The sequence below is a fragment of the Pseudophryne corroboree genome, chromosome 11 (genome assembly GCF_028390025.1).
Source record: "Pseudophryne corroboree isolate aPseCor3 chromosome 11, aPseCor3.hap2, whole genome shotgun sequence".
Taxonomy (NCBI): Eukaryota; Metazoa; Chordata; class Amphibia; order Anura; family Myobatrachidae; genus Pseudophryne; species Pseudophryne corroboree.
In genome coordinates this window covers 311,751,692-311,778,281 of record NC_086454.1, presented here as the reverse complement: position 1 = coordinate 311,778,281, position 26,590 = coordinate 311,751,692, and the positions used below count along the sequence as shown (strand labels likewise).

Genomic DNA, 26,590 nt, shown 5'->3' with positions numbered 1-26,590 from the left:
GGATGGGGATGGGACAGGTGAGGCACATGTAACAGTGCATGATCCTTGTGCAGCAGGTCACAGGATGGGGATGGGACAGGTGAGGCATATGTAACAGTGCATGACCCTTGTGCAGCAGGTCACAGGGTGGGGATGGGACAGGTGAGGCACATGTAACAGTGCATGACACTTGTGCAACAGGTTACAGGATGGGGATGGGACAGGTGAGGTATATGTAACAGTGCATGGTCCTTGTGCAGCAGGTCACAGGATGGGGATGGGACAGGTGAGGCATATGTAACAGTGCATGACACTTGTGCTGCAGGTCACAGGATGGGGATGGGACAGGTGAGGCACATGTAATAGTGCATGACACTTGTGCAGCAGGTCACAGGATGGGGATGGGACAGGTGAGGCATATGTAACAGTGCATGACCCTTGTGCAGCAGGTCACAGGATGGGGATGGGACAGGTGAGGCACATGTAACAGTGCATAATCCTTGTGCAGCAGGACACAGGATGGGGATGGGACAGGTGAGGCATATGTAACAGTGCATGGTCCTTGTGCAGCAGGTCACAGGATGGGGATGGGACAGGTGAGGCACATGTAATAGTGCATGACACTTGTGCAGCAGGTCACAGGATGGGGATGGGACAGGTGAGGCATATGTAACAGTGCATGACCCTTGTGCAGCAGGTCACAGGGTGGGGATGGGACAGGTGAGGCATATGTAACAGTGCATGGTCCTTGTGCAGCAGGTCACAGGGTGGGGATGGGACAGGTGAGGCACATGTAACAGTGCATGACACTTGTGCAGCAGGTCACAGGATGGGGATGGGACAGGTGAGGCATATGTAACAGTGCATGACCCTTGTGCAGCAGGTCACAGGGTGGGGATGGGACAGGTGAGGCACATGTAACAGTGCATGACACTTGTGCAGCAGGTCACTGGATGGGGATGGGACAGGTGAGGCATATGTAACAGTGCATGACCCTTGTGCAGCAGGTCACAGGATGGGGATGGGACAGGTGAGGCACATGTAACAGTGCATAATCCTTGTGCAGCAGGTCACAGGATGGGGATGGGACAGGTGAGGCATATGTAACAGTGCATGACCCTTGTGCAGCAGGTCACAGGATGGGGATGGGACAGGTGAGGCATATGTAACAGTGCATGACCCTTGTGCAGCAGGTCACAGGATGGGGATGGGACAGGTGAGGCACATGTAACAGTGCATGACACTTGTGCAGCAGGTCACAGGATGGGGATGGGACAGGTGAGGCACATGTAATAGTGCATGATCCTTGTGCAGCAGGTCACAGGGTGGGGATGGGACAGGTGAGGCACATGTAACAGTGCATGGTCCTTGTGCAGCAGGTCACAGGGTGGGGATGGGACAGGTGAGGCATATATAACAGTGCATGGTCCTTGTGCAGCAGGTCACAGGATGGGGATGGGACAGGTGAGGCATATGTAACAGTGCATGACCCTTGTGCAGCAGGTCACAGGGTGGGGATGGGACAGGTGAGGCATATGTAACAGTGCATGGTCCTTGTGCAGCAGGTCACAGGGTGGGGATTGGACAGGTGAGGCACATGTAACAGTGCATGATCCTTGTGCAGCAGGACACAGGATGGGGATGGGACAGGTGAGGCATATGTAACAGTGCATGGTCCTTGTGCAGCAGGTCACTGGATGGGGATGGGACAGGTGAGGCACATGTAACAGTGCATGATCCTTGTGCAGCAGGTCACAGGATGGGGATTGGACAGGTGAGGCACATGTAACAGTGCATGATCCTTGTGCAGCAGGTCACAGGATGGGGATGGGACAGGTGAGGCATATGTAACAGTGCATGGTCCTTGTGCAGCAGGTCACTGGATGGGGATTGGACAGGTGAGGCATATGTAACAGTGTGTGACCCTTGTGCAGCAGGTCACAGGGTGGGGATGGGACAGGTGAGGCATATGTAACAGTGCATGGTCCTTGTGCAGCAGGTCACAGGATGGGGATTGGACAGGTGAGGCATATGTAACAGTGTGTGACCCTTGTGCAGCAGGTCACAGGGTGGGGTTGGGACAGGTGAGGCATATGTAACAGTGCATGGTCCTTGTGCAGCAGGTCATAGGATGGGGATGGGACAGGTGAGGCACATGTAACAGTGCATGGTCCTTGTGCAGCAGGTCACTGGATGGGGATGGGACAGGTGAGGCACATGTAACAGTGCATGATCCTTGTGCAGCAGGTCACAGGATGGGGATTGGACAGGTGAGGCACATGTAACAGTGCATGATCCTTGTGCAGCAGGTCACAGGATGGGGATGGGACAGGTGAGGCATATGTAACAGTGCATGGTCCTTGTGCAGCAGGTCACTGGATGGGGATGGGACAGGTGAGGCACATGTAACAGTGCATGATCCTTGTGCAGCAGGTCACTGGATGGGGATGGGACAGGTGAGGCACATGTAACAGTGCATGATCCTTGTGCAGCAGGTCACAGGATGGGGATGGGACAGGTGAGGCATATGTAACAGTGCATGACCCTTGTGCAGCAGGTCACAGGGTGGGGATGGGACAGGTGAGGCACATGTAACAGTGCATGACACTTGTGCAACAGGTTACAGGATGGGGATGGGACAGGTGAGGTATATGTAACAGTGCATGGTCCTTGTGCAGCAGGTCACAGGATGGGGATGGGACAGGTGAGGCATATGTAACAGTGCATGACACTTGTGCTGCAGGTCACAGGATGGGGATGGGACAGGTGAGGCACATGTAATAGTGCATGACACTTGTGCAGCAGGTCACAGGATGGGGATGGGACAGGTGAGGCATATGTAACAGTGCATGACCCTTGTGCAGCAGGTCACAGGATGGGGATGGGACAGGTGAGGCACATGTAACAGTGCATAATCCTTGTGCAGCAGGACACAGGATGGGGATGGGACAGGTGAGGCATATGTAACAGTGCATGGTCCTTGTGCAGCAGGTCACAGGATGGGGATGGGACAGGTGAGGCACATGTAATAGTGCATGACACTTGTGCAGCAGGTCACAGGATGGGGATGGGACAGGTGAGGCATATGTAACAGTGCATGACCCTTGTGCAGCAGGTCACAGGGTGGGGATGGGACAGGTGAGGCATATGTAACAGTGCATGGTCCTTGTGCAGCAGGTCACAGGGTGGGGATGGGACAGGTGAGGCACATGTAACAGTGCATGACACTTGTGCAGCAGGTCACAGGATGGGGATGGGACAGGTGAGGCATATGTAACAGTGCATGATCCTTGTGCAGCAGGTCACAGGGTGGGGATGGGACAGGTGAGGCACATGTAACAGTGCATGACACTTGTGCAGCAGGTCACTGGATGGGGATGGGACAGGTGAGACATATGTAACAGTGCATGACCCTTGTGCAGCAGGTCACAGGGTGGGGATTATTTGCAGAGCACGTTACAGTAAGTTATGTAGTATGTGCCATTGGCGTTTCTATAATGGGTACAAGAAGGGCCAACACTGCACACATTGCACCCATGTTGTGTTACTTACCATTCCAGTGTCAGAGCTCCGGCTGCGGTATGAAATCGCTGGCAAAATGGCCACCGCACATGCACAGTAGAAATTTAGTCTCCGGAACATGTGACTTGAGAGATCAGAGCACGTGCAGGTCTCCATCTGAGGTCTCCATCTGAGAGATCGCTCCCAAGCCCCAGCATGATTTGTCAAGTGGGGGCGTGCCCAGCCCCGGAAGAGGAGTTCCAGTAGTCACACTGTGTAAGCTTAGGCAGTGGCAAATGCAGGATTTACTATGGGGGGGTTTGTGTGAAAGTTTGGGCACCCCAGGCAAAAATTCATTTTAATGTGCAAAAAGAAGCCAATGAAAGATGGAAAAATCTCCAAAAGGCATCAAATTACAGATTAGACATTCTTATAACATGTCAAAAAAAGATTGATTTTATTTCCATCATTTACACTATCAAAAAAACAGAAAACAAAAAATGGCGTCTGCAAAAGTTTGGGCACCCTGCAGAGTTAATACCTTGTACTGCCCCCTTTGGACAGCTGAGACCTGGCAGTGTCATGGATTGCTCTTAATCATCGTCTGGAAAGACCAGGTGATGTCAATCTCAAAGGTTTTAAAAGCCCAGACTCATCTGACCTTGCTCCAACAATCAGCACCATGGGTTCCTCTAAGCAGTTGAGTAGAACACTGAAACTGAGAATAGTTGATGCTCACATAGCAGGAGAAGGCTATAAGAAGATAGCAAAGCGTTATCAGATGCCCATATCCTCTGTTCGGAATGTAATTAAGAAATGGCAGTCATCAGGAACAGTGGAAGTTAAAGCAAGATCTGGAAGACCAAGAAAAATATCAGACAGAACAGCTCGCAGGATTGTGAGAAAAGCAAGTCAAAATCCACGTTTGACTGCACGATCCCCCCAGGAAGATCTGGCAGACACTGGAGTTGTGGTACACTGTTCCACTATAAAGAGATACTTGTACAAATATGGTCTTCATGGAAGAATCATCAGAAGAAAACCTCTTCTATGTCCTCACCACAAAAATCAGCGTTTGAAGTTTGCAAATGAACATATAGACAAGCCTGATGCATTTTGGAATAAAGTTCTGTGGACCGATGAGGTTAAAATAAAACTTTTTGGCCAGAATGAGCAAAGGTACGTTTGGAGAAGGAAGGGCTCAGAATTTAATAAAAAGAACCTCTGTCCAACTGTTAAGCATGGGGGTGGATCAATCATGCTTTGGGGTTGTATTGCAGCCGGTGGCACAGGGAACATTTCACGAGTAGAAGGAAAAATGGATTCAATAAGATTCCAGCAAATTTTGGACGCTAACCTGATGCCATCTGTGAAAAAGCTGAAGTTAAAGAGAGGCTGGCTTCTACAAATGGATAACGATCCTAAACACACCTCAAAATCAACGGTGGATTACATCAAGAGGCGTAAACTGAAGGTTTTGCCATGGCCTTCACAATCTCCTGACCTCAACATAATATAAAATCTATGGATAGACCTTAAAAGAGCAGTGCGTCACAGACAGCCCAGGAATCTCAAAGAACTGGAAGACTTTTGTAAGGAAGAATGAGCTAAGATACCTCAAACAAAAATTGAAAGACTCTTGGCTGGCTACAAAAAGCGTTTACAAGCTGTGATACTTGCCAAAGGGGGCAGTACAAGGTATTAACTCTGCAGGGTGCCCAAACTTTTGCAGACGCCAATTTTTGTTTTCTGTTCTTTTGAAAGTGTAAATGATGGAAATAAAATCAAACTTCTTTTGACATGTTATAAGAATGTCTAATCTGTGATTTGAGGGCTTTTGGAGATTTTTCCATCTTTCCTTGGCTTCTTTTTGCACATTAAAATGAATTTTTGCCTGCGGTGCCCAAACTTTCAATCCCCACTGTACATACATATATAGTCTGGAATAAATCCGGCGCTCTGTTAGTCAACGATTAACCGCCTGTGTGCCTTTGCTGAATGGTGTATACATGCAATTGTTCAGAACAAGTTTTCTTCAGAACAGGCACGGCACTCCAGGACTTTATAGTGAAAAAAATGCTTTATATCAACACATGAAAACAATGTGTATACATCCCCAAGCACAAGCAATCTCTACAATGCTGCATTTCGGGCTCCGCAGGGTCCCTTCGTCAGGTACATGCGAGTCTTAGAAATGAGTGGGTTCGGTTCTTCTGAACTTCACGCTCCGTCACTGCCATTTTCATTCCAGACTTGGAGAGCGAGGGAGACAGACCTCTGTTTCTCTGTGGTTAATGGTGTCAGGGTGGGATCAGCGTGTGCTCTCTAGGGGTGCTGTTAGGGGTGCTGTTCCTGTTACTGTGATGTTAGGGGTGCTGTCCTGGCTGTCACTGGTGTTTCATGTGCTGTTGAGGGTGCTGCAGCTGTACATGGGTGTTGTTGCTGTCCTGGCTGTCACTGTGTTGTACATGGGGCAGGAGCACTGCCCTCTTGTATGCGGTAAAAATTCAGGGGTGCTGTTGTTAAAATAAAAGCACACTGGTCCTGTATGCTGTAAAAATCAAGGGGTGCAGTTGTTAAAATAAAAGCACACTGTTCCTGTATGCTGTAAAAATACATGGGTGCTGCTGTTAAAATAATATTACACTGGCCCTGTATGCTGTAAAAATTCAGAGGTGCAGTTGTTAAAATACAAGCACACTGGCCCTGTATGCTGTAAAAATTCAGGGGTGCTGTTGTTAAAATAAAAGCACTCAGGCCCTGTATGCTGTAAAAATTCAGGAGTCCCTCTGTTTTAAAATGAAAGCACACTGGTCCTGTATGCTGTAAAAATTCAGGGGTGCAATTGTTAAAATGAAAGCACACTGTTCCTGTGTACTGTGAAAATACAGGGATGCAGTTGTTAAAATAAAAGCACACTGGTCCTATATGTTGTAAACATTCAGGGGTACTGCTGTTAAAATAATATTACACTGGCCCTGCATGCTGTAAAAATTCAGGGGTGCAGTTTTTAAATTAAAGCACACTGGTCCTGTATGCTGTGAAAATACAGGGGTGCTAGCCCAGTCTTGTATGCTGTAAAAATTCAGGGGTGCAGTTGTTTAAAGTCTAATAGACTTTTTAAACAATTGAATTCCCCCCACTGAATCATAATCCAGCGCAACTACCGGAGAGGTAAAAGTGATATTTTCTGCCGGAGTATTAGAGAGAGGTTCTTCTCAATTATTTAATGTGAGGGACTCACTCAAATGAATGGCTCCAATCAGCCAACCTTAATTTTGATTTATTATTGATACATTTTGGGTTTATTTATTTAGAATATGCGCATTTGTTGCACAGGAATCTTCTTTTCCTAAGGGCTGCATAAGGTTATCACAAGACCTCTCGGTGTTAGAAGAACTGAGTTTCAGTGATCTTGCAATGCATCAGCTTTCCATTGCACTGCAGCGCTAGATGGACCAGGAGCTCCTGTGAGGCACAAACAGTTACTGAATAAGGCCCTGTATGGAGTCTCATGGTGGCTTATAGCCAGGAAGATGCTGTGGGCACAGAGGTTAGCATTGCTTCCTCCCACAGTCCTACTTATAGTATGAAATGAGTGTTATGTCCTGATGTACATATCTTTACTTTAATGAATCATACAGTATGAAGATTATGTATTTTATTTCTTATTGGTAAGTAGTACTTGCATGGTTATAGATAGACATCAACTCCACATGCTGCTCTCCTCCTTACTCTCCTTCTACTTCCTACTTCCTTCTACTTCCTGATCACATGTTCATCTATGCAGCCAGATTCTTAAAGGTACACTACCTCATCTAGCTAATGCACATAAACTATTTACATAGATACTACAATGAGTTTCGACTGTAGAGTGGTAAGCTCCATTAGGGCAGGGGCTCAATAACAAGAAAGCAGGTCACTTAACAGGGAGGCTGCACTAGGCAGCCCTGAAAAACCTTTTTAGGAGACTTCAGGGGCTGTAGCACTTCATATGTCAGTGTGACATACTGTGCTGCGGCTCCATCACCTCCCTAGCGGCGTTGCATTCTCCCGCTGGCTCTGTTCCAGGGTACTTGCGGCGGAGGCGCTCCGGTTCCTAGGCACACCACCGCAGACGCTTTCCTGGATCGCGTGGCTGGTACTAAGGGAGGAGGTAAGAGGGTCCCCAAGGCGGGACCCGTCATTAAATCGCATTCCGGTCGCGGTTTAAGGAGATGAACCGCGATGCTGGCATGTACACTGTGACAGAGCAGGGACCCCACTATATCCACCAGGCATGGGAGCACAGGTCGGATAGTAAAATATCCACTTTAATAAGGCTCCATAGTTCCCAGTGGTGAGGACCAGCATAGGAGAAAATGCGCTTGACCTGTAGCCCCTACCCCAGCTTCGGGCGCTATCTACTGCTGGTGTTCCCGCCCTGGATCTGCTTCACACTCTCCCTCACTCCCTGACTGAGACGCTGGGTGCCATTTTCTAAAATAGATGTGACTGGTCTCCGGGACTGCAGGGTACGGTCTCCTTTGCAAACCCGCCTGTACATCAGCATTGTGGTTTTCAAAAACACTTAAGTATTCTACATGTCGATAATAAGGCAGCGTTAATTAAGAACAAGTGTACAAAAACTGTGCCAGAATATATTGTACGAGTATTCTGATATATACATCCGGTCTCAGACAGCGCATTGTTTTATATATATATATATATATATATATATATATATATATATTTATATATGTGTTCATATAATGATCCAATGCAATTTTATTGTCATGAAAATAAATATCTGCACTGCAAACATGACTATGTGTGCCTGTATCTGCTATGTGATTTCACTGCGGTGTATTCCAGATATATCTATCACTGTATACTGTACCCTAGGGGACTAGGTGCGTCTGGGTCCATATATAATGCGTCACAGTATTTACCTATTACTGTATGTGTATTCTACTTTGTACTCAGTCACATAATACCGGATTTGTTCGCAAGTACTGTACTCTCTCTGGCTTCATCGTACTAAACCGCTCTCTGTTGCATTTGTGTATAATGTTTAATATGTAGGGTAGTAAATCTGGGGACGCTCCTGCATTCTGCAGAGCATGCGCAGTGGATTTACCTGAGGGGGAGTTTTGTGTGATGGTCTGTGTGCTATTTCTCATACATCTCCCAGTCAGTCCGCTGCTTCTGTAATCAGTCAGGAGCCAACCTGGGATGCGTTCTCAAACCTACTGGGTTCTCTAGTTGAACGCTTTATGCCCCCTATGGGACCATTACAGTCACTGATGTCTCCATGGTTACTCCGCTTTGGGCGGGAAAATTTTACCCCACGGATGCTATCGTATGACTCATTCCTTGGTCAGGCAAAACCCTATTCCAGGTCACTCTCGTGTCTCTGGGACATCTGAGCGGGCTGCTTCCTCCTCCCTATCCAATATTCTCTCTGATATTTTATCTGAAGAGAGGGGGATCATTTTGTCCTGTCAGTCCCTATATTAGGTGTCCCTGACAAGGATTTTCCATTGCTAAATGATACCACTGCCCTTGTGGTTACTGGGTAACAAATCATACAAATTACTGATGATAAGAGGATTCCCCTACTGTGGTTAAGCAAACTAATACTGTATGTTCACACGTCAGAGGGTAATTAAAACTCTGTTACCACAATCTGACCATGAAGTGTACATCAGACAAGAACCCTGGTCTAATCCTGGGAAGACATTCCCCCTGTCTACAACGGTATCGATATCCTCCCCCTGCAGAATTATATAACGAGTATGTAATTCACTGCTAGTGAACTCATGTGTCACCCATCGGGTGTCGTCCACTCTGCCTCTCACCACTGTCCCCTCACTGTAGGAACCGACAGGTAAGAGTGTGGAGGGATGCCTGAAGTCTATTACTCCCTTACGGGTGTTGTACATAGACCACGATTGCGTCCTCTTGGGGCTGCAAAACAGATTGCTGACTGGATCAGGCATTAGAGGACGAGCTGCCCGAGGATATATCTGACAATGCCAGACCTTCCCTGTCTCACAATACTACCGCCACCTTTTTCTACACCAGGAGGCATCCTCTGAGGCGTGTGTGTTGGCTACCAAGGCGTCGAATACGTCTGTCCTGGCTCGCCGTATTCTGTGGTTGAGGTCATGGATGGTGGACCTGGACTCCAAAAATCCTTGGAGGTATTCCCCTTTTACTGGGGACATCTTATTTGGGGAAGACCTAATTAAAAATTGTGTCTTAATTGGCGGCTACAATGATTGCTTTTCTCCCAAATGATTCTCCTTCTGCACAGAAGGCAAAAGGTACCACTTTTTCCTGCTTTCGGCCTTAAGGGAATGCGAAGGTCAGTCATACCCGAGATTGTCTCGTGCTCCCAACAACCATTAATCCCAAAGCGTAACATTCCTGGGCTGCTTGTCAGCCTGCTTCTCATGACAAACCTGCTGCATGACGGGGCGGGCCTCCCCCTAGGGGATCCCAGGGTGGGAGGCCGACTTCTATGATTCATCCAGATCTGGTTAATGACCACTTCAGACGCATGGGTGCGAGACGTTGTCTCTCACGGGTACACAGTCTCTTCCCAGAGACGTCCCCCTTGCCAGTTCTGGATCCGTTAAAGGCGCAAGCTCTTCTGATGGTTGTGAGTTCCCTTCTGGATTCAGTAGTGGTAGTGCCGGTACCTCTGTCCCAGAGAGGCAGAGGATACTACTCGACCCTGTTTCTAGTCCCGAAACTTGATGGGTCTTTCTGGCTTATTCTCAATCTCAAATCACTGAACAAGTTTGTAAGAGTGTCCAAGTTCCGTATGGAAACACTACGCTCAATTGTACTGGCCATGGACCCAGAGACTATATTGTATACCTGGATATACAGGATACTTACCTGCATTTACCTATTGCCATATCGCATCAGCAATGTCTGTGATTTGCTATTTTCAACCTTCACTGTCAATTTCAGGCTCTGCCGTTTGGACTGGCCATGGCCCCTCAGATCTTCACCAAGGTTATGGCCGTGATGACGGTTCATCTCCGTCGCCAGGGAGTTGGGTTCCTGCCCTATCTGGACGATTTGATGATTCTGGCAAACTGCCACGATGTCCTCCTCAGTCATCTACAACTGACAGTAAACTTCCTACAAGCCCACAAGTGGCTCATCAACTAGAAGAAGTCCTCGCTGGTCCCTGCTCGAAGCATGGTGCACCTGGGGGCACTACCGAATATACACAGTCAACAGTTTCTGTCTCCAGAGAAGGTCCTGAAACTTCAGGACAGGATCAGATACTCCCTCTCTCGCCCAAGAGTGTCAGTACACTCAGCGATGCATGTACTAGGCCTCAGGGTGTCGGCTTTCGACATGGTAGAGTACGCTCAATTTCATTCCCGCCCTCTACAGAGGTCAATCCTTTCCAAGTGGTATGGCCTGCCTCATCGGATCAGGTCTTACATGATCTCGTTGACTCCGGAGGTTTGCGTGTCGCTGACCTGGTGGCTACAGGACCAGCAGTTGAGCAGGGGCTGCCCCTTCTGGATCCCCAACTGGGTCCTACTGACTACAGACGCCAGTCCGAAGGGTTGGGGCTCAGTGTTGGAGCAACACTCTTTCCAGGGTCGGAGGACCATGGAGGAATCACTCCTCCCGATAAACATTCTGGAATTGCAGGCAGTGTTCAATACTTTGTCTCTCACCCTGCCTCTTATAGGTCAGACAACGCCACCACGGTGGTGTACATAAACCATCAAGGTGGCACTCGAAGCCGCATGGCAATGATAGAAGTGTAAAAAATCCTTTGTTGTGCGGAATGCCTTCGTCTGGCAATATCGGCAGTGTTCATTCCGGGAGTCATCAACTGGGAAGGTGATTTCCTCAGTCGTCAGGACATGCAAGCCGAAGAGTGGAGCCTTCATCAGGGAGTTTTTCAACTCCTAGTGAACAAGTGGGGCCTACCAGATGTAGACTTTCGGCTGCCCTACGTGTTCCCTCCAGTGTCACTCCTGCCCAGGGTACTATGAAAGTTCAAACAAGAAGGAGGATTACTACTTCTAGTCGCTCCAGCATGGCCCAGAAGGCATTGGTTTTCAGGCCTGCATGGTCTATCAATAGAGCGTCCTTTTCTACTTCCTCAACTCCCAGGCCTCCTCGTTCAGGGCCCTTGTGTCTATCCTGACTTGGCCAGACTGGCTTTGACAACGTGGCTCTTGAAGCTTTACTCCTGAGGGCCAAAGAATTCTCCAAGGCGGTCATCCAAACTATGCTGAAGGCCCGCAAACCAGCATCTGCACGGATTTATTATAGGGTCTAGAATTCTTACTTCACCTGGTATGCTGCTGAGAATTATGATGCTTCCAAGTTTAGTACTTCCAGACTTCTGGCTTTTTTGCATCAAGGCCTGGATTTAGGTCTGGCCTCCCTCAAGGTTCACACATCTGCCTTGTCGGTGTGGTTTCAGAGAAAAATTGTGTCTATATCTGACGTTCAGACATTCACTCAGGGCGTACTGTGGATTCAGCCTTCCTATGTCCCTCCTGTGGCTCCATGGGATTTGTCTGTTGTACTCAGTGCCCTGCAAGAGTCTCCACTTGAACCTCTTGAGTCAGTAGACCTTAAATGGCTTATAGCCAAGGTTCAGTTTCTGCTGGCTATTGCCTCTGCTAGAAGGGTGTCAGACTTAGGTGCTTTATCCTGTCGTTCACCCTTTTTGATATTTCATCATGACCGAGCAGTTCTTCGAACTTGCCCTAGTTATTTAACTAAGGTGGTGTCATCTTTTCAGCATAATCAAGAAATGTGGTTCCAGCCTTCATCTCTTCAGACTTGTCCTCCAAAGAATGGTCTTTGGATGTGGTACGGGCTCTCTGTATATATGTGGAGAGGACTGCCTCTATCAGGAGGTCAGATTCCCGCTTTGTACTGTTTGGTTTCCACAAACGTGGCTGGCCTGCGAATAAGCAAACCTTGGCCTGATGGATTAGAATGGTGATTGCACAAGCTTATGCACAGGCTGGTCTCCCAGCTACTGCTGCTATTAAGGCCCATTCTACTCGATCTGTTGGACCCTCGTGGGTGGCTCGTCGTGGCGTGTCCGCAGAGCAATTGTGCAAGACGGCTATGTGGTCCTCAGTGAACACGTTTATTAGGTTCTATGCCTTTGATACATCCACCTCCCAGGATGCTTCCTTTGGACGCCGGGTTCTCATAACCGCTAAGGTGCAACCCCTCCCTTGAGGAACTGCTTTAGGATATCCCTGATGTATTCCCTGTGGAACACAGTGTAACCTGCTGCAGGAAAGGAGATTTACGGTAGACTTACCTGATAAAGCTAAATATTTATCGTATATAATACCCTTTATGAGGTCTAAGAACACTGTACGCTATCTACGTATGAAGTACCGTAAGGGTACGCTAGTTGCGTAACAATCGCTTAGCCGTGATCGAGACGCTCAAGCGTCACGTTCACTCACGACCAAGAGATCACAGGCAGGCACGTTATTGGCTGTTGACTAGCGTAATGATTCGCTATAGCGTAGCGGACGCTCGGGACCACGAGGAGATCACCAGCGGCGCTGACGCTCACAATATTAAACCTTTGTATCTAAACCATAAACAGTGTGTTTGTGCAGTAAAACCTTAGTGTAATGATAAAGTGTAAATGCAACACAGTATAACCTTATTACCTTTAAAGCTGCTTGAGCGTCACCGACGCTCTGAGAATACCTAATACTATAAGAAACACACAGATACCGTGCTCAGGGTCCAACGCCTAAAATATATATTATGAATGCTATACTTGCAAAAAGAGTTAAACACAATACAAGTCATACACTCCAATATAACATAGACTACCTAACCAGATAACTACACAGGAAATACAATACAATACAATCACTATTTAAGGGAAAATAAGAAAGAAAGAGAAGGAGAGAGAGAGAGAGAGAGAGATTGAGAGAGATTGGCTCAGAACAACAAGAAGATCAATATGATTGCGGAGAAACACTTACGCACAAGGGGAAACGATCGCATGCGCCTCGATATCCAGCTCCCGATTATCAGCAATGAGAACCGTTGAAGAGAGTGAACTGGATATGGTCGGCCTGCCTATTTATGCCCCACACACAATACAATTCAATGGTCCCTACAATCTCATTGTTCATTGGACACAGGAATTCGGCTTCGCATTATAACAAAAGGTCATAGGTTGATTCATACAGGTGGGCTGTGACTGCTTCCAACTGTTCAGGTGGGTGGGATACTGGGTTTCCCGCCGCATGACTAAGTAAGAACAAATAATAGTAAATGGACATAAACTTCATATGTCCATAACTATTCGCACGAGCGATTAATCCGCTCCAAACCAACACCGGAATATTGCTATTTAAATACTCTTCCGATGGGTACCAAACACCACTGTATGACCCCTGTTAGACCCTTCGTACAATACAAAGAGGGATCTCTCTGTTCAGGAACATGCTATGTTAACTAAACTTTCAGAATCTATCAAAGGGACCATGATCTACAAAATACATTATTACTGAAAATATGTAGCGATTGAGTCGCACGCTACGATCACATAAACTCTACCGTAAATACGCATACCGTGCGCCTGCGGGTGCCCGCGACTGTGAGTATGCGCACTCACGGGAGAGCGTACGCATGCGCAGCGCGGATCAGAATGAGGTGCAAATATGGCAGTGTGTATAGAGATATTTTTCTGACTTTGACATACCAGTGTTAAATATCTTTCTGCGAGGTACATTGGGTTCCACAGGGCGCCCACCCTGACTCACTTAGCTTCTATGGATTTGTATGGCATTAGCCGCTAGCCCCTTCTCCTGTCGTGGGAACATGGTTCTATGTGACTAACATCTGCCTTCTTTTTTACCTGCTTCTGCATTGGACTGGTTAACAAAACTGAGTTCACGGTGCCTGGAGGTGTGGTTATAAAGGAGGCCCCGCAATGCGTTCTGGGGCAGTCTAAAGCTTTAGCCTGTTGTTGCCTCTGGATCAAGATCCATCTCTACACCCTGATGTATTCCCTTTGGAACCCAATATACCTCGCAGAAAGATTTAACCATGGTAAGTCTACCATAAATCTCCTTTTTAGTACTGCACAATGAAACTAGCCACGGCTAGACTGCACATAAACCCTGGACTGGTGTGCTGTTTTCCTGGCTGCTGTGTGTTTAGATGTGCCCATCTACCCCAGGAAAGGGCACCCCTGCCCCCTCAGAGCTCATTTATGGTCCCATTTATCATTAATTGTGATTTTCTGTGCACAGACTGGCAGCACTGATTCCAAGGCACAGTCTCTGAATGTATTGGGTGCACCAAGCGACAGTGGGCATCTCAGCCCTTGTACATTCGGATACAGGTCTGTACTCCAGGGTAGGGCATTGTATTAGCATAGAGTCAAGGATGCGACTGCAGCAAAAGAGCCACACACATGCGCAACTGCGTCAGAATCCGGCCCTAAATGTCTCTCAGTTTTAGGTCTTTCATCATAACAAGGGTCCCTGTCCTTTTTGCATCTAGAGATTGTACATTCATGCTACAGGTTGAGTATCCCATATTCAAATATTCCAAAATACGGAATATTCCGAAATACAGAATTTTTGGAGTGAGAGTGAGATAGTGAAACCCTTGTTTTCTGATGGCTCAATGTACACAAACTTTGTTTAATACACAAAGTTATTAAAAATATTGTATTAAATGACCTTCAGGCTGTGTGTATATGGGGGGTAATTCCAAGTTGATCGCAGCAGGAATTTTGTTAGCAGTTGGGCAAAACCATGTACACTGCAGGGGAGGCAGATATAACATGTGCAGAGAGAGTTAGATTTGGGTGTGGTGTGTTCAATCTGCAATCTAAATTGCAGCGTTAAAATAAAGCAGCCAGTGTTTACCCTGCACAGAAACAAAATAACCCACCCAAATCATACTTGCCTACCCTCCCGGAATGGCCGGGAGGCTCCCGAAAATCGGGTGACCCTCCCGGCCCCCCCGGAAAGGTGGGCAAGTATCCCGCTTTCCCCCTCGGCCGCCCGCAGCAGAGAACATGCGGGCGGCCCAAGGGGGTCCGATGACGCGATTCGCGCTGAATCGCGTCATCGTAGCTCCGCCCCCCGCTATGCAGCGCCTCATTTCTCGGCGCAGCACAGCGGGGGGCGGAGTCACGATGACGCGAGCGCGATGCCACGCCCTGGACCGCCCATCCTACTGCCGGCCACGCCCCCGAATCGGCTATTCTGCTGCCAGCCACGCCCCCCATACACCTACTTTGCTGCCTCCTCCCGGAGGAGGAGGCAGCAAAGTAGGTAAGTATGACCCAAATCTAACTCTCTCTGCACATGTTATATCTGCCCCCCCCCCTACCCCCCCTGCAGTGCACATGGGGGGTAATTCCAAGTTGATCGCAGCAGGAAAATTTTTAGCAGTTGGGCAAAACCATGTGTACTGCAGGGGAGGCAGATATAACATGTGCAGAGAGAGTTAGATTTGGGTGGGGTGTGTTCAATCTGCAATCTTATTTGCAGTGCAAAAATAAAGCAGCCAGTATTTACCCTGCACAGAAACAAAATAACCCACCCAAATCTAACTCTCTCTGCAAATGTTATATCTGCCTCCCCTGCAGTGCACATGGTTTTGCCCAACTGCTAAAAATTTTCCTGCTGCGATCAACTTGCAATTACCCCCATGGTTTTGCCCAACTACTAACAAAGTTCCTGCTGCAATCAACTCAGAATTACCCCCTTCAACTCAGAATTACCCCCTTTGGGGGTAATTCTGAGTTGATCGCTGCAGCAAGTTTGTAAGCAATTGGGCAAAACCATGTGCACTGCAGGGGGGGGCAAATATAACATTTGCTGAGTTAGATTTGGGTGGGTTATATTGTTTCTGTGCAGGGTAAATACTGGCTGCTTTATTTTTAAACTGCAATTTAGATTTCAGTTTGAAAACACCCCACCCAAATCTAACTCTCTCTGCACATGTTATATCTGCCCCCCCTGCAGTGCACATGGGCCCTCATTCCGAGTTGTTCGCTCGGTATTTTTCATCGCATCGCAGTGAGAATTCTCTTAGTGCGCATGCGTAATGTTCGCACTGCGCATGCGTCAAGTAACTTTACTAAGAAGAAAGTAATTTTACTCACGGCTTTTTCGTCGCTCCGGAGAACGCATTGTGATTGACAGGAAATGGGTGTTACTGGGCGGATGTACGGCGTTTTAGGGGCGTGTGGCTGGAAACGCTACCGTTTCCGGAAAAAACGCAGGCGTGTCTGGAGAAACGGTGGGAGTGCTTGGGCGAACGCTGGGTGTGTTTATGACGTCAGCCGGGACCGAAAAGCACTGAATTGATCGCACAGGCAGAGTAAGTCTGGAGTTACTCAGAAACTGCTAACTCGGTTTTGATCGCAATATTGCGAATACATCGGTCGCACATTTAAGATGTTTAGATTCACTCCCAGTAGGCGGCGGCTTAGCGTGTGTAACTCTGCTATAATCGCCTTGCGAGCGAACAACTCGGAATGAGGGCCATGGTTTTGCCCAATTGCTAACAAATTTGATGCTACGATCAACTCAGAATTAGGGCCATAGTGTATATGAAACATAAATGAATTGTGTGAATGAAGACACACTTTGTTTAATGCACAAAGTTATTATAAATATTGGCTAAAATGACCAACAGGCTGTGTGTATAAGGTGTATATGAAACATAAATGCATTCTGTGCTTAGACTTGGGTCCTATCACCATGATATCTCATTATGGTATGCAATTATTCCAACATACGGAAAAATCAGATATCCAAAATACTTCTGGTCCCAAGTATTTTGGATAAGGGATACTCAACCTGTACTTCTCCAGCACAGCATTAGGAAAAGGAAAGCTCTATCTGAGTTTCTGCATCTGAATTACCTCTCTCCGCTACTCCTGCAGGCTGTATGTAAATCACAGCTTTAATTGTCTCTATTTCAGCACCAGAGGATGAGAGACCGCTGGTGGGCACGCAGTACGGAAAACTACGGGGCGTTACGGTGGCGGTAAAAGAAACATCTAGAACAGTGGATGCATTTTTTGGAATCCCCTTTGCAAAGCCACCACTAAGGTTTGAAAGTCCGGAACCTCCAGTGCCCTGGGACTCTATCAGAGATGCCTCGGAATACCCTCCAGTGTGAGTTGAGTGGATCGGTTATAAGCCATAAGGAATGCATTTAAATTCAGGGCTGTGTAGATTTTCTGCAATAAATGCACCAAATCTGAGGTCAGTGTCAGGTCCTTACAGTAAATTATAGTCTCACTATATTCCTCCCAGACTGCCATTGGCTAGTTTCACAGGAGTCTATGGGAGGACTGGAGAGTGAAATTGAGTGCCGAGTCCCGTGTGCCACACAACAGCTAAATATACACAGCGCTGCCGATCCCCAGGATAAACAGCCAGCAGATATATTACATACAGCATAACGTGTATGTATTGTGTGTGTGTGTGTGTATGTATGTATGTATGTGTAAATATATATATATATATATATATATATATATATATATATATATATATATATATATATATATATAAAATATACACGTACATGGTCCAAACAGAACGGCACTGGAGGCAATTTGTACTGAAAGTAAAAAGCTTGTGTGTGTATATAATGTATGTGTGTGTGTGTATGTGTATGTGTATGTATATATATCTCCTATATATTTGCCTTAATCTGTGACTCTGTGCTCGTAACGCTGGGCGGAGTCACAGAGCTGGGCGGAGTCAACTGCATCTGCTGCAGGGAGCTACCCCATACCCAGTGCCAGCAGCAGTCAAGTGCAAGACCCTACCGCTACCTTACAGTATAGGAGGTGAGGATGCCACTAGCTGCCGGCTGCTGTGCCTGTCCTCCCCCCGCCCCCCCCCCACCCCCCAATCACCTGTGACAGCGGGCTGTGTGCTGTGCAGTGCGGGACCCGAAAAGGGGGCGGGGCTACGGCGTCACGAGGGGCGGAGCTACACGGAATAGAGGGGCGGAGCTACACGGGACCAGACAGCTGAACAATGGTGGAATCAGCATTGCTGTGACGGCCAGCCAGACTTGGTAAGTGGAGGGTGAGAGAGAAATGTGTGTGTGTGTGTGTGTGTGTGTGTGTGTGTGTGTGTGTGTGTGTGTGTGTGTGTGTGTGTATATAGTGTGTGTGTGTATATAGTGGGGGGGGGGGGGGGGGGTGTGTGTGTATATATGGTGGGGTGTGTGTGTTTGTATATATGTGTGAATTGTGTGTGTGTGTGAGGTATGTCTGTGTGTGTGTGTGTGTGTGTGTGTGTATATAGTGGGGGGGGGGGGTGCATGGTGGTGTGTGTGTGTGTGTGTGTGTGTGTGTGTGTGTGTGTGTGTGTGTATATGGTGGGGTGTGTGTGTTTGTATATATGTGTGAATTGTGTGTGTGTGAGGTATGTCTGTGTGTGCGCACTTTTATGGACGCCACTGCTGGGGGGGCCATTACATGCAAGGACGCTACTAATATAGGGGGGGCATTACGTATAAGGACGCTACTACTATAGGGGGGGCATTACGTATAAGGACGCTACTACTATGGGGGGGCATTACGTATAAGGACGCTACTACTATAGGGGGACATTACGTATAAGGACGCTACTACTATAGGGGGGCATTACGTATAAGGACGCTACTACTATGGGGGGCATTACGTATAAGGACGCTACTACTATAGGGGGGCATTACGTATAAGGACGCTACTACTATAAGGGGGCATTACGTATAAGGACGCTACTACTATAGGGGGGGGCATTACGTATAAGGACGCTACTACTATAGGGGGGGGGGCATTACGTATAAGGACGCTACTACTATAGGGGGGCATTACGTATAAGGACGCTACTACTATAGGGGGGCATTACGTATAAGGACGCTACTACTATAGGGGGACATTGCGTATAAGGAGGCTACTAATACTGGGGGGCATTACATATAAGGACGCTACTACTGGGGGGGGGCATTATGTATAAGGACTCTATTACTTCTGGGGGGCATTATGTATGAGGACGGTGCTACTACTACTGGGAGGGCATTACATGTAAGGATGCTACTACTACTGGGGGGGCATTATGTATAAGGACGGTACTACTACTGGGGGCACATTATGTATAAGGATGCTACTACTACAGGGGTGGCATTACGTATAAGGACGCTACTATTACTGTTGGGCGGCATTACATATAACTGCTACTACTACTGGGGGGCATTACGTATAAGGACGCTACTACTACGGGTGGAGCATTACGTATAAGGATGCTACTATTACTGTTGTGGGGCATTACATATAACTGCTACTACTACTGGGGGGGCATTATGTATAAGGACACTACTACTATTGGGGGGGCATTATGTATTAGGACGCTACTACTACTGGGGGGGCATTATGTATAAGGATGCTACTACTACTGGGGGGGCATTATGTATAAGGATGCTACTACTACTGGGGGGCATTATGTATAAGGACGCTACTATTACTGTTGGGGAGCATTACATTTCTCTGACGTCCTAGTGGATGCTGGGAACTCCGTAAGGACCATGGGGAATAGCGGCTTCGCAGGAGACTGGGCACAAAAGTAAAGCTTTAGGACTACCTGGTGTGCACTGGCTCCTCCCCCTATGACCCTCCTCCAAGCCTCGGTTAGATTTTTGTGCCCGAACGAGAAGGGTGCACACTAGGGGCTCTCCTGAGCTGCTTAGTGAAAAGTTTAGTTTTAGGTTTTTTATTTTCAGTGAGACCTGCTGGCAACAGGCTCACTGCATCGAGGGACTAAGGGGAGAAGAAGCGAACTCACCTGCTTGCAGAGTGGATTGGGCTTCTTAGGCTACTGGACACCATTAGCTCCAGAGGGATCGAACACAGGCCCAGCCATGGAGTCCGGTCCCAGAGCCGCGCCGCCGGCCCCCTTACAGAGCCAGAAGCAAGAAGAGGTCCGGAAAATCGGCGGCAGAAGACATCCTGTCTTCACCAAGGTAGCGCACAGCACTGCCGCTGTGCGCCATTGCTCCTCAGCACACTTCACACTTCGGTCACTGAGGGTGCAGGGCGCTAAGGGGGGGGCGCCCTGAGCAGCAATAAAAACACCTTGGCTGGCGAAAATACATCACATATAGCCCCCAGGGCTATATGGATTAATTTTAACCCCTGCCAGATTACACTGAAAAGCGGGAGAAAAGGCCGTCGAGAAGGGGGCGGAGCCTATCTCCTCAGCACACTAGCGCCATTTTCCCTCACAGCTCCGTTGGAGGGAAGCTCCCTGGCTCTCCCCTGCAGTCACTACACTACAGAAAGGGTTAAAAAAGAGAGGGGGGCACTAATTAGGCACAGTATTAACAATACAGCAGCTATAAGGGGAAAAACACTTATATAAGGTTATCCTTGTATATATATAGCGCTCTGGTGTGTGCTGGCAAACTCTCCCTCTGTCTCCCCAAAGGGCTAGTGGGGTCCTGTCCTCTATCAGAGCATTCCCTGTGTGTGTGCTGTGTGTCGGTACGTTTGTGTCGACATGTATGAGGAGGAAAATGATGTGGAGGCGGAGCAATTGCCTGTAATAGTGATGTCACCCCCTAGGGGGTCGACACCTGAGTGGATGAACTGTTGGAAGGAATTACGTGACAGTGTCAGCTCTTTACAAAAGACAGTGGTTGACATGAGACAGCCGGCTACTCAGCTTGTGCCTGTCCAGACGTCTCATAGGCCGTCAGGGGCTCTAAAGCGCCCGTTACCTCAGATGGCAGATACAGACGCCGACACGGATACTGACTCCAGTGTCGACAGTGAAGAGACAAATGTGACTTCCAGTAGGGCCACACGTTACATGATTGAGGCAATGAAAAATGTTTTACACATTTCTGATAATACGAGTACCACCAAAAGGGGTATTATGTTCGGTGAGGAAAAACTACCTGTAGTTTTTCTGAATCTGAGGAATTAAATGAGGTGTGATGAAGCGTGGGTTTCCCCCGATAAAAACTGATAATTTCTAAAAAGTTATTGGCATTATATCCTTTCCCGCCAGAGGTTAGGGTGCGTTGGGGAACACCCCCTAGGGTGGATAAAGCGCTCACACGCTTGTAAAAACAAGGGGCTCTACCCTCTCCTGAGACGGCCGCCCTTAAGAATCCTGCTGATAGAAAGCAGGAGGGTATCCTAAAATGTATTTACACACATACTGGTGTTATACTGCGACCAGCAATCGCCTCAGCCTGGATGTGCAGTGCTGGGTTGGCGTGGTCGGATTCCCTGACTGAAAATATTGATACCCTAGATAGGGACAGTATATTATTGCCTATAGAGCATTTAAAAGATGCATTTCTATATATGCGTGATGCACAGCGGGATATTTGCCGACTGGCATCAAGAGTAAGTGCGCTGTCCATTTCTGCTAGAAGAGGGTTATGGACACGACAGTGGTCAGGTGATGCGGATTCCAAACGGCATATGGAAGTATTGCCTTATAAAGGGGAGGAGTTATTTGGGGTCGGTCTTTCAGACCTGGTGGCCACGGCAACAGCTGGGAAATACACGTTTTTACCCCAGGTCGCCTCTCAACATAAGAAGACGCCGTATTATCAGGCGCAGTCCTTTCGTTCCCATAAGGACAAGCGGGCAAAAGGTTCCTCATTTCTGCCCCGTGACAGAGGGAGAGGAAAAAGGCTTCAGCAATCAGCCAGTTCCCAGGAACAGAAGCCCTCTCCCGCCTCTGCCAAGCCCTCAGCATGACGCTGGGGCTTTACAAGCGGACTCAGGCACGGTGGGGGCCCGTCTCAAGAATTTCAGCGCGCAGTGGGCTCACTCGCAAGTAGACCCCTGGATCCTTCAGGTGGTATCTCAGGGGTACAAATTGGAATTCGAGACGTCTCCCCCTCGCCGTTTCCTAAAGTCGGCTTTACCAACGTCTCCCTCCGACAGGGAGGCAGTTTTGGAAGCCATTCACAAGCTGTATTCCCAGCAGGTGATAATCAAGGTACCCCTCCTGCAACAGGGAAAGGGGTATTATTCCACACTGTTGTGGTACCGAAGCCGGACGGCTCGGTGAGACCGATTTTAAATCTAAAATCTTTGAACACTTACATACAGAGGTTCAAATTCAAGATGGAGTCACTCAGAGCAGTGATTGCGAACCTGGAAGAAAGGGACTACATGGTGTCTCTGGACATCAAGGATGCTTACCTTCATGTCCCAATTTACCCTTCTCACCAAGGGTACCTCAGGTTTGTGGTACAGAACTGTCACTATCAGTTTCAGACGCTGCCGTTTGGATGGTCCACGGCACCCCGGGACTTTACCAAGGTAATGGCCGAAATGATGATACTCCTTCGAAGGAAGGGAGTTTTAGTTATCCCTTACTTGGACGATCTCCTGATAAGGGCAAGATCCAGGGAACAGTTGGAGGTCGGGGTAGCACTATCTCAGGTAGTGTTGCGGCAGCACGGTTGGATTCTCAATATTCCAAAATCGCAGCTGATTCCGACGACTCGTCTTCTGTTCCTAGGGATGATCCTGGACACAGTCCAAAAAAAGGTGTTTCTCCCGGAGGAGAAAGCCAGGGAGTTATCCGAGCTAGTCAGGAACCTCCTAAAACCGAGCCAAGTCTCAGTGCATCAATGCACAAGAGTCCTGGGAAAAATGGTGGCTTCCTACGAAGAAATCCCATTCGGCAGATTCCACGCAAGAACTTTTCAGTGGGACCGGCTGGACAAATGGTCCGGGTCGCATCTTCAGATGCATCAGCGGATAACCCTGTCACCAAGGACAAGGGTGTCTCTTCTGTGGTGGTTGCAGAGTGCTCATCTTCTAGAGGGCCGCAGATTCGGCATTCAGGACTGGGTCCTGGTGACCACGGATGCCAGCCTGCGAGGCTGGGGAGCAGTCACACAGGGAAGGAATTTCCAGGGCTTATGGTCAAGCCTGGAGACATCACTTCACATAAATATCCTGGAGCTAAGGGCCATTTACAATGCTCTAAGCTTAGCAAGACCTCTGCTTCAAGGTCAGCCGGTGTTGATCCAGTCGGACAACATCACGGCAGTCGCCCACGTAAACAGACAGGGCGGCACAAGAAGCAGGAGGGCAATGGCAGAAGCTGCAAGGATTCTTCGCTGGGCGGAAAATCATGTGATAGCACTGTCAGCAGTGTTCATTCCGGGAGTGGACAACTGGGAAGCAGACTTCCTCAGCAGGCATGACCTCCACCCGGGAGAGTGGGGACTTCATCCAGAAGTCTTCCACATGATTATAAACCGTTGGGAAAAACCAAAGGTGGACATGTTGGCGTCACGCCTCAACAAAAAACTGGACAGGTATTGCGCCAGGTCAAGGGACCCTCAGGCAATAGCTGGGGACGCTCTGGTAACACCGTGGGTGTACCAGTCAGTGTATGTGTTCCCTCCTCTGCCTCTCATACCCAAGGTACTGAGAATTATAAGACGGAGAGGAGTAAGAACTATACTCGTGGCTCCGGATTGGCCAAGAAGGACTTGGTACCCGGAACTTCAAGAGACGCTCACGGAGGATCCGGGGCCTCTACCTCTAAGAAGGGACCTGCTCCAGCAAGGACCCTGTCTGTTCCAAGACTTACCGCGGCTGCGTTTGACGGCATGGCGGTTGAACGCCGGATCCTGAAGGAAAAGGGCATTCCGGTTGAAGTCATCCCTACCCTGATCAAAGCCAGGAAGGATGTAACCGCAAAACATTATCACCGCATTTGGCGAAAATATGTTGTGTGGTGCGAGGCCAGGAAGGCCCCGACGGAGGAATTTCAACTAGGTCAATTCCTACATTTCCTGCAAACAGGAGTGTCTATGGGCCTGAAATTGGCGTTCATTAAGGTTCAAATTTCGGCCCTGTCGATTTTCTTCCAGAAAAAACTAGCTTCAGTCCCTGAAGTTCAGACGTTTGTAAAAGGGGTACTGCATATACAGCATCCTTTTGTGCCTCCAGTGGCACCTTGGGATCTCAATGTAGTTTTGGGGTTCCTAAAGTCACATTGGTTTGAACCACTTAAATCTGTGGAGTTAAAATATCTCACATGGAATGTGGTCATGCTATTGGCCCTGGCCTCGGCCAGGCGCGTGTCAGAGTTGGCGGCTTTATCCTGTAAAAGCCCTTATCTGATTTTCCATTCGGACAGGGCGGAATTGAGGACTCGTCCTCAATTTCTCTCTAAGGTGGTTTCAGCGTTTCACCTGAACCAACCTATTGTGGTGCCTGCGGCTACTAGGGACTTGGAGGACTCCAAGTTGCTAGACGTTGTCAGGGCCCTGAACATTTAGGTGTCCAGAACGGCTGGAGTCAGAAAATCTGACTCGCTGTTTATCCTGTATGCACCCAACAAGCTGGGTGCTCCTGCTTCTAAGCAGACTATTGCTCGTTGGATTTGTAGTACAATTCAGCTTGCACACTCTGTGGCAGGCCTGCCACAGCCAAAATCTGTAAATGCCCACTCCACAAGGAAGGTGGGCTCATCTTGGGCGGCTGCCCGAGGGGTCTCGGCTTTACAAATTTGATACCCTGGCTGAGGAGGACCTGGAGTTCTCTCATTCGGTGCTGCAGAGTCATCCGCACTCTCCCGCCCGTTTGGGAGCTTTGGTATATTCCGTATGGTCCTTACGGAGTTCCCAGCATCCACTAGGACGTCAGAGAAAATAAGATTTTACTCACCGGTAAATCTATTTCTCGTAGTCCGTAGTGGATGCTGGGCGCCCATCCCAAGTGCGGATTATCTGCTATACTTGTACATAGTTATTGTAAAATAATCGGGTTATTGTTGTAGTGAGCCATCTTTTCGAGAGGCTCCTCTGTTATCATACTGTTAACTGGGTTCAGATCACAAGTTGTACGGTGTGATTGGTGTGGCTGGTATGAGTCTTACCCGGGATTCATAAATCCTTCCTTATTGTGTACGCTCGTCCGGGCACAGTATCCTAACTGAGGCTTGGAGGAGGGTCATAGGGGGAGGAGCCAGTGCACACCAGGTAGTCCTAAAGCTTTACTTTTGTGCCCAGTCTCCTGCGGAGCCGCTATTCCCCATGGTCCTTACGGAGTTCCCAGCATCCACTACGGACTACGAGAAATAGATTTACCGGTGAGTAAAATCTTATTATAACTGCTACTACTACTGGGGGGGGCATTATGTATAAGGACACTACTACTATTGGGGGGGCATTACGTATATGGACGCTACTACTACGGGTGGGACATTACGTATAAGGACGCTACTACTACGGGTGGGGCATTACGTATAAGATGAATAAGATTGTGCTACATTGTGGCGTAATTTTAAATGGGGGTACTATTGTGTGGCCATGCCCCTTAGTTGTGAGACCACACCACTTTTCCCGATGCACAACAAAGGAATATGGGAGGGCGCAAAATTCATAGTTTGCAGGGGGCGCCGAACACCCTAGCACCGGCCCTGGCCACCAGTAGCAAAAGTACACCACGGCCACTGACACTATCTGCAGGGAGGGGAACAGCGCTGATATGGAGGGTACTTGCAGGCAGCGATTCGCCGCCCGCAGCTCCTCTCCCACCTACACACCATACCTGCCGCCTGACACCCACACCCCAGGGAGAGGGCGCTAGCTCAGGCACCGCTAGATCAGCATCTGCAGCATACAGACAAGGGCTGCCGTGCTCAGCGGCAAGCGGTGCGGAGCATGTGCAGCGGGACAGCGCCAGGACGGGACACGCACTAATCAACATTGCTGCTGGGCCGGAGCTCCCTCCGTCTGCAGCCTAAGGACGCGCGCCGCACCTCTCCAGGGAAACACCATGCCTGCCCGCCCACAGGGCTCCGGACGCTTACATATGCTCCGCGATCACAGCAGCTGACGCTGCCATGCAGGATGGAGGAATGACGCCCGTCAGACGGGGCGGACAGTGTGCGGCGGAACGGGGCCAGGAAGGAATGCTGACCACGACCCATTGCTACCAAGCGAAAGAGCGACCAGGCACTGGTATACAATAAATTCCAGAAGAATTATGAAAAACCAAAGTTGGACAATTAACCTTTCAATTACGGTCCCTTTTGGTGGTGCGCCCAGAGCCAGAAAGTACAAG

At 48.5% G+C, this 26,590-nt stretch overlaps 1 protein-coding gene across 5 annotated transcripts in view; it reads left to right on the top strand.

The window, feature by feature from the left end:
• LOC134969577 (fatty acyl-CoA hydrolase precursor, medium chain-like) overlaps window positions 1–26,590 on the top strand; it is a 131,164-nt gene that overhangs the window by 32,841 nt on the left and 71,733 nt on the right. For 3 of the 5 annotated variants that reach the window (XM_063945624.1, XM_063945623.1, XM_063945622.1), the window contains exon 2: window positions 17,456–17,651. The exons of 1 other annotated variant lie outside the window; for it this stretch is intronic. In XM_063945624.1, the coding sequence (XP_063801694.1) occupies window positions 17,456–17,651 (196 nt within the window). Of the gene's footprint in view, window positions 1–17,455; window positions 17,652–18,494; window positions 18,568–26,590 lie in introns of those variants that run through there. One more of the 5 variants, XM_063945625.1, reaches the window with a different exon arrangement.